The sequence below is a fragment of the Salvelinus fontinalis genome, chromosome 4, assembly GCF_029448725.1.
Source record: "Salvelinus fontinalis isolate EN_2023a chromosome 4, ASM2944872v1, whole genome shotgun sequence".
Classification (NCBI taxonomy): Eukaryota; Metazoa; Chordata; class Actinopteri; order Salmoniformes; family Salmonidae; genus Salvelinus; species Salvelinus fontinalis.
Window position 1 is genome coordinate 23,359,103 of NC_074668.1, and position 8,240 is coordinate 23,367,342.

The window sequence follows — 8,240 nt, forward strand, 5'->3', positions numbered from 1 at the left end:
CGTAGCACTCACGTATGTAGTCATGAAGTGCTTTGAAAGGCTGGTCGTGGCTCACATAAACACCATTATCCCAGAAACCCTAGACCCACTCAAATTTGCATACCGCCCCAACAGATCCACAGATCAACCAATCAAATGTATTTATAAAGCCCTTCTTACATCAGCTGATGTCACAAAGTGCTGTACAGAAACCCAGCCTAAAACCCCAAACAGCAAGCAATGCAGGTGTAGAAGCACGGTGGCTAGGAAAAACTCCCAGATGACGCACTATTGCACTCCACACTGCCCTTTCCCACCTGGACAAAAAGGATCACCTATGTGAGAATGCTATTCATTGACTACAGCTCAGCGTTCAACACCATAGTGCCCTCAAAGCTCATCACTAAGCTAAGGACCCTGGGACTAAACACCTCTCTCTGCAACTGGATCCTGGACTTCCTGACAGGCAGCCCCTAGGTGGTAAAAGGTGGTAACAACACATCCACCACAGTGATCCTCAACATGGGGGCCCCTCAGGGGTGTGCGTGCTCAGTCCCCTCCTGTACTCCCTGTTCACCCATGACTGCATGGCTAAGCACAACTCCAACACCATCATTAAGTTTGCCGACGACACAACAGTGGTAGGCCTGATCACCGACAGCAATGAGACAGCCTATAGGGAGGTCAGAGATCTGTCAGTGTGGTGCCAGGACAACAACCTCTCCCTCAACGTGATCAAGACAAAGGAGATGATCGTGGACTACAGGAAAAGGAGGACCGAGCAGGCCCCCATTCTCATCGACAGGGCTGTAGTGGAGCAGGTTGACACTTCCTTGGTGTTCCACATCAACAACGAACTGTCATGGTCCAAACACACCAAGACAGTCGTGAAGAGGGCACGACAATGGCTATTCCCTCTCAGGAGACTGAAAAGATTTGGCATGGGTCCTAAGATCCTCAAAAAGTTCTACAGCTGCACCATCGAGAGCATCACCACTTTGTATGGCAACTGCTCGGCCTCCAACCACAAAGCAATATAGAGGGTCAAAGCTTCCTGCCATCCAGGACCTCTATACCAGACAGTGTCAGAGGAAGGCCCTAAAAATTGCCAAAGACTCCAGCCACCCTGGCCATAGACTGTTCTCTCGCTACCGCACGGCAAGCTGTACCGGAGCACCAAGTCTAGGTCCAAAAGACTTCTTAACAGCTTCTACCCCCAAGCCATAAGACTTCTGGACAGCTAATCCCCCCCCCCCCCCCCCCCCCCATTTTTACACTGCTGCTACTCTCTGCTTATTATCTATGCATAGTCACTTTAACTCAACCTACATGTACATATTACCTCAATTATATGTACATGATCAATTATTATCAACTACCTTGACTAACCTGTACCCCCTCACATTGACTCTGTACCAGTACCCCCTGTATATAGCCTCGCTACTGTTACTTTATTGTTGCTCTTTAATTATTTGTTATTTTTATTCATTGTTTACTTCAGTTTATTTTAGTAAATACTTGAACACTTTTTCTTAACTGCATTGTTGGTTAAGGGTTTGTAAGTAAGCATTTAACTCTAAGGTCTACACCTGTTGTATTTGGCGCATGTGACAAAATTTGATTTGATCAACAATCCAACAGCAAAATCCCATATAATAAGACAAAACAACTCTAGATGCCTTCTGCATATTGTGAACTGTTTTAACTAATGGTGTAATTGCATGCCTACTCTTGTTCACCAAGAGTAAACAGATGGTATATGGCAGTTATTATCATGAGACTTTTGATAGTCCTTAGAGCAAAGAAAAACATGTTGTCCACAAGAGGCTGCACCCATAACTAAAAATAGACTGCCTTAGTTTGAGGCGTTTGTAATCATATCATCTGAATACACTATCAGAATATAAATCTTGGGGTAATTGTGAATTGTACAAGATCTGAATAAATAATAATTGTACACATGCACCAAGAAGCCAAATGTGCCACCCATCACCCAGAAACAACCTCAGAGGGTCAAGTTCTATGTCAATGCCACTTACAGCTCCCATGTAACACTAGACTAAGAACAAATAAAACATCCATAAAACCTGAAAACAAATGTGTAATCCTTTTAAATTGAGGTAAATTCAGATGCCAGCAAACCGGTATATCCACTGAATAATCATAGCTTCAGTCTTAACATAACTTTTTGGTTGGTTCAGAAAGTTTCATTAAAACGGAGTGAGTAGGACCTCAGAGACTTGACTGTGACATGATTGGTAGCAGACATTGTGATTATCTGGGTAAAGGACCCAGTCAACAAGCACACTCACAAACCCTCCAGGGAGAGAAAAACCACAACGAGAGAGTAGAACTAACATTAGGCAAGAGGGATCAAATGATTGTGGAACGACAAAAACATGTTTGACAAGATTTTGCAGGCAGGCCGAAATTATGTAAAGGTGATTGTGAGGATGGGACACTTGGTGAGAACCTAATAACGAGAAGAACTTTCACGTGTTTTAAATTCTTCAAGCACAACAAACAAATTGCATAAGAAACCTGATACGGAGTAGAAAAAATGTTCAGCAGCAGATAAAAAAAGCAAGTTAATTTACAGTCGTGACATCTTACATCATTGCAACCCTGTACATGTGACTATTAAACTTTAAATCTAATCTATATTTTTCCAAAATAAATACAATTAAATTTAGAATTCTATAGAATTCCAGTTAGGAAATGGAGGGACATTTTCACTGGTAGGTTTCTCACATTCATTCCTCTTACGAAAAACAACGACTTCTCAGAAAAAAAATGAAAAGGTGTCTGACCAACCAAATCCCTTGAATGGCAAAAGAAGGGGTGCTAAAGCCTTTTGCTGAACTGACTATTTTCCTTCTGAACCCATGTCCTTTAGCTGGATGGAAGAGAGGAAAAACAGAACATTACAAAATACTAACTGCATTTCTTCCAATAGCAATAAGACTGGGTATATGTTGCTTACTCACCCATTGAGTTTGGGTTCTAGTCAAATGCCATCTCCTGGCTTTTCCGTACACAGCAAGCCACCTTCCTCTTGAATTCACCATTTGGATCCTCCCTCCACTCTTTCTGTGGGACCAGCGCAAACTCAATTTCAAAATCTCAAGAGCACAGTTGTCCTTGTCACTTTAGCACAGGTTCTGGACGTACTTGGCTACTGTAACACACAAAGTCTGTGTTAAATACATGTATTATTACAACTCACCGCAGCATCCACATTAGCAGGCGATTCACTGTTTGGGTCGGCCAGCATGGAGATTACACTGATCATAATCGTCTCGACAGTGTGGATAGGAAGCCAACGTTCCTCTGGCTTCTCATAGCCAAACTTGTCCTCTCCTGGCTCATGCAGAATTGAGATACATACATCGCCATTCTTTGCCACTAAGAAAGAGATGAAAAGTCATTATATACATTGGCAAACATGGTAAGAGACACATAAATCCCACTAATGAATATAAAATATTATAGTGCTAGGTTTAGTAGGGCTCAAAGTGTTAACAGTGTGTTTACCATTAGGATGCCAGATTTCAGTGATGAACTTCAACTTGGGAGGCCGTAGAGGATAATCATAGGGAAAGGTCAGGTATGCTTTAAAAAAACCTCCTTCCCTGTAATAGAGAGAACAGAGAAAGCAAAGCAGTTATCCCCATCTGAGAGTACTTTTAAAATATGTACTCCTCTTCTTTCAGAATACCAACCTATGTCTTAACTTACAAAAGGGTGTCTTGTGGCCCTATGATGACAACCTCCCATTTGTATATATCGTCATCGTCTATTAGGCCAGCTGAAAAGCCCTCCACTGGGTTCTTGTTGAGTTCTGAAATAGAAAGACACAAGGTAACATAATGCAATAAACTAACAAAAAAATCACAGAAAAGTGGAATGCTGTGTAGACAATGAGTGACAGGTACCTATTATCAGTGGTGCCAATTGAAAAGATGGCCTGTATGTTGCCCACATCAGGTGCACATAACTATCCATTGGCTGAAATAATGTGCATGATGTCTGACAACCGCCGATACTAAGAAAAGATAAGTTAAACCTATTTTCTAAAATACAGAAAGGGAGAGGGTTAGTGGAGGGTTGAAATTATCATGTTTTTGTGAAATATATCTATTTGGGCTACTTGCAGTCAATTTGCAGTCTACAAATTATTTGTAATTACACTACATGACCAAAAGTATTTGGACATCTGCTTGTTGAACATCTCATTCCAAAATCATGGGCATTAATATGGAGTTGGTCCCCCCTTTGCTGATATAACAGTCTCCACTCTTCTGGGAAGGCTTTCCACTAGATGTTGGAACATTGCTGCGGGGACTTGCTTCCATTCAGCCACAAGAGCATTAGTGAGGTCGGGCACCGATGTTGGGCAATTTGGCCTGGCTTGCAGTCGGCGTTCCAATTCATCCCAAAGGTGTTCGATGGGGTTGAGGTCAGGGCTCTGTGCAAGCCAGTCAAGTTCTTCCACACCGATCTCGACAAACCATTTCTATATGGACCTCGCTTTGTGCACGGGGGCATTGTCATATTGAAACAGGAAATGGCCTTCCCCAAACTGTTGCTACAAAGTTGGAAGCACAGAATCGTCTAGAATATCATTGTATGCTGTAGCATTAAGATTTCCATTCACTGGAACTAAGGGGCCTAGCCCGAACTATGAAAAACAGCCCCAGACCATTATTACTCTGCCACCAAACTTTACAGTTGGCATTATGCATTGGGGTAAGTAGCGTTCTCCTGGCATCTGCCAAATCCAGATTCGTCTGTTGGACTGCCAGATGGTGAAGTGTGATACATCACTCCACAGAACACGTTTCCACTGCTCCAGAGACCAATGGCGGGGAGCTGTTGACATTGCGCATGGTGAACTTAGGCTTGTGTGCAGTTGCTCAGCAATGGAAACCCATTTCATGAAGCTCCCAACGATCAGTTCTTGTGCTGACGTTGCTTCCAGAGGCAATTTGGAACTCGGTAGTGAGTGTTGCAACCGAGGACAGATGATTTTTACACGCTTCAGCGGCCCCGTTCTGTGAGCTTGTGTGACCTATCACTTCGCGGCTGAGCCGTTGTTGCTCCTAGACTTTCCACTTCACAATAACAGCACTTACAGTTGACCTGTGCTGCTCTAGGTGCCACGTTGACAGTCACTGAGCTCTTCAGTAAGGCCATTCTACTGCCAATGTTTGTCTATGGAGATTGCATGGCGGTGTGCTCGATTTTATACACCTGTCAGCAAAGGGTGTGACTGAAATAGCTGAATCCACTAATTTGAAGGGGTGTCCACATACACTATATATACAATGTTCCCGGCCTGCAAGACCAGCAGCTCAATAAAAAAATCGTCCCGCTGCTGAATCTAGTTTATGATCCCTGGTGTATATGCTAGCTGTTAACAGCTAATGGAGTTTGCTACAGTGATGCCATTGCCAGAACCAGCGAACTGGCTAATAATTATGTGATGTTCCCACCACTGACAGATGGGTATGGGGCTGATTATTCCTTTGTTATCTTGTCAGCTAGGTAGTAGCCTATAGCAAGCCAGATCATGTAAATCGCTAACTAGGGTTGTGATTTACAGCAAACAGAGGTTGGTATAAGATTAGATTACGGCTAAATAACGCTAGTTATTTCCACCATAACTCGAATCAGTAACAAAAGGTTGATTTTCTAGCTAAGTTAACCTGGTGACGTTCTCACTGACAGTCAAAATGCTAATGATAGCTAACCTTAGTTCGCCAGTTTAGACTTGTTCAATGCTTAACCTTAGATGGGGCTAGTGAAGTTGAATTCAGTCATTTTAACAAATATGATGAATTAGCGGAAAAAATATCTATAATGTGTTTTACAGCCGAGATAATTGGATCGCGCTAATGTAATGTAAACAAACAATCATGACTGCCGTCGAGGAAGCCCGGCCATGGAAAGTTAGCTAGGCTAGCTTGGGGTTTCTTTTTTTTTCATCTTTGGCTTACCTGCCAATTGCTTTCGAAGAAGTAGTGCTGATTGTTCAGTCATGGTATGTGGGCTTCAACAAAAATAAATGTTTCGCCAACTAGACCAGTACAGTGGACGCGTCATAATACCCATAAAACCTAGCGGTAAAACCCGGTCATGCTTCCAATCGTTTTTTCCCCATTCATTTTTGCATCTGGAATTTAAGAACTACTTTCATATAAGGTCTGTGTTTCGCGTAGACTTGCCCTGGAGGACGTTTTGAATGCCATGTAATTCTCTCTCGGTCAAGTAGAATATTCTCAATAGATTGGCCTGAATTTACTCCCCAAAAAATCTAAATGCTGATTAACAACAGAGAAGAGACCTCAGCAAGACTACACATTCCTGCAGAAAGCCATGAATTTGCATCCCTTTCTCTGTTTTAGCTAGCCACTGACTACACTTTAGCTAGTTAGTTAGCAGAGCAGTAGATCAAAAAATTGTTGTTTTTCTTAGCCTAGATAATTGTTTGCACAGTATGTGACGTTGGTGTCTTTCAGACCTTATGGCATTTTTCATGTATGAGCATAAGAACATTAAAAGGGGAGAAGACCACTAAAGTCTGGCCATGTGGAGAGGGGCAATTTACCGGTTTGCGTTTGGTCAGGGCCAACATGAGGGATATAGTTTGTGTGTCAGTGAGTCTAGCTATTAAGTTTGAGCATGATAGCAATAATGTTTTCTATACAGTGGTCAACATTCTACAAGGAAGGAGCCACTTAATCAATTATATAATCATTAACCAGATTACCCCAGATACCAGACTGACGAGTGATAACTCAGTACTAGAATGTTGTCATTGATGAGAATGAATCAAAAAAATAAAGGGAACACTTAAACAACACAATGTAACTCCAAGTCAATCACACTTCTGTGAAATCAAACTGTCCACTTAGGAAGCAACACTGATTGACAATAAATTTCACATGCTGTTGTGCAAATGGAATAGACAAAAGGTGGAAATTATAGGCAATTAGTAAGAGACCCCCAAAAAGGAATGGTTCTGCAGGTGGTGACCACAGACCACTTCTCAGTTCCTATGCTTCCTGGCTGATGTTTTGGTCACTTTTTAATGCTGGCGGTGCTTTCACTCTAGTGGTAGCATGAGACGGAGTCTACAACCCACACAAGTGGCTCAGGTAGTGCAGTTCATCCAGGATGGCACACCAATGCGAGCTGTGGCAAAAAGGTTTGCTGTGTCTGTCAGCGTAGTGTCCAGAGCATGGAGGCGCTACCAGGAGACAGGCCAGTACATCAGGAGACGTGGAGGAGGCCGTAGGAGGGCAACAACCCAGCAGCAGGACCGCTACCTCCGCCTTTGTGCAAGGAGGTGCACTGCCAGAGCCCTGCAAAATGACTTCCAGCAGGCCACAAATGTGCATGTGTCAGCATATGGTCTCACAAGGGGTCTGAGGATCTCATCTCGGTACCTAATGGCAGTCAGGCTACCTCTGGCGAGCACATGGAGGGCTGTGCGGCCCCACAAAGAAATGCCACCCCACACCATGACTGACCCATCGCCAAACCGGTTATGCTGGAGGATGTTGCAGGCAGCAGAACGTTCTCCACGGCATCTCCAGACTCTGTCACGTCTGTCACATGTGCTCAGTGTGAACCTGCTTTCATCTGTGAAGAGCACAGGGCGCCAGTGGCGAATTTGCCAATCTTGGTGTTCTCTGGCAAATGCAAAACGTCCTGCACGGTGTTGGGCTGTAAGCCCAACCCCCACCTGTGGACGTCGGGCCCTCATACCACCCTCATGGAGTCTGTTTCTGACCGTTTGAGCAAACACATGCACATTTGTGGCCTGCTGGAGGTCATTTTGCAGGGCGCTGGCAGTGCACCTCCTTGCACAAAGGCGGAGGTAGCGGTCCTGCTGCTGGGTTGTTGCCCTCCTACGGCCTCCTCCACGTCTCCTGATGTACTGGCCTGTCTCCTGGTAGCGCCTCCATGCTCTGGACACTACGCTGATGTAACAGTATAACTTTAAACCGTCCCCTCGCCCCGACCCGGGCGCGAACCAGGGACCCTCTGCACACATCAATAACAGTCACCCACGAAGCAGCGTTACCCATCGCTCCACAAAAGCCACGGCCCTTGCAAAGCAAGGGGCAACACTACTTAAGTCTCAGAGCAAGTGACGTAACTGATTGAAATGCTACTAGCGCGCACCCGCTAACTAGCTAGCCATTTCACATCCGTTACACTTCGGCCGACCAGACCTAACTACCTGGCCGAAA

General features: G+C 44.2%; 1 protein-coding gene across 1 annotated transcript; it reads right to left on the bottom strand.

Annotated features, from left to right (window-relative positions):
- Positions 1–1,241: 1,241 nt before the first annotated feature.
- LOC129853391 (ubiquitin-conjugating enzyme E2 G1-like) lies at positions 1,242–6,105 on the bottom strand. Its single transcript, XM_055919382.1, has 6 exons — positions 5,979–6,105; positions 3,718–3,820; positions 3,514–3,611; positions 3,206–3,384; positions 2,967–3,069; positions 1,242–2,875 (listed from the first exon to the last, which is right to left on the bottom strand). Exons 1-5 carry the CDS (start codon positions 6,019–6,021, stop codon positions 2,983–2,985), a joined length of 510 nt encoding a protein of 169 aa, XP_055775357.1. The 5' UTR covers positions 6,022–6,105; the 3' UTR covers positions 1,242–2,875; positions 2,967–2,982.
- Positions 6,106–8,240: the final 2,135 nt, after the last annotated feature.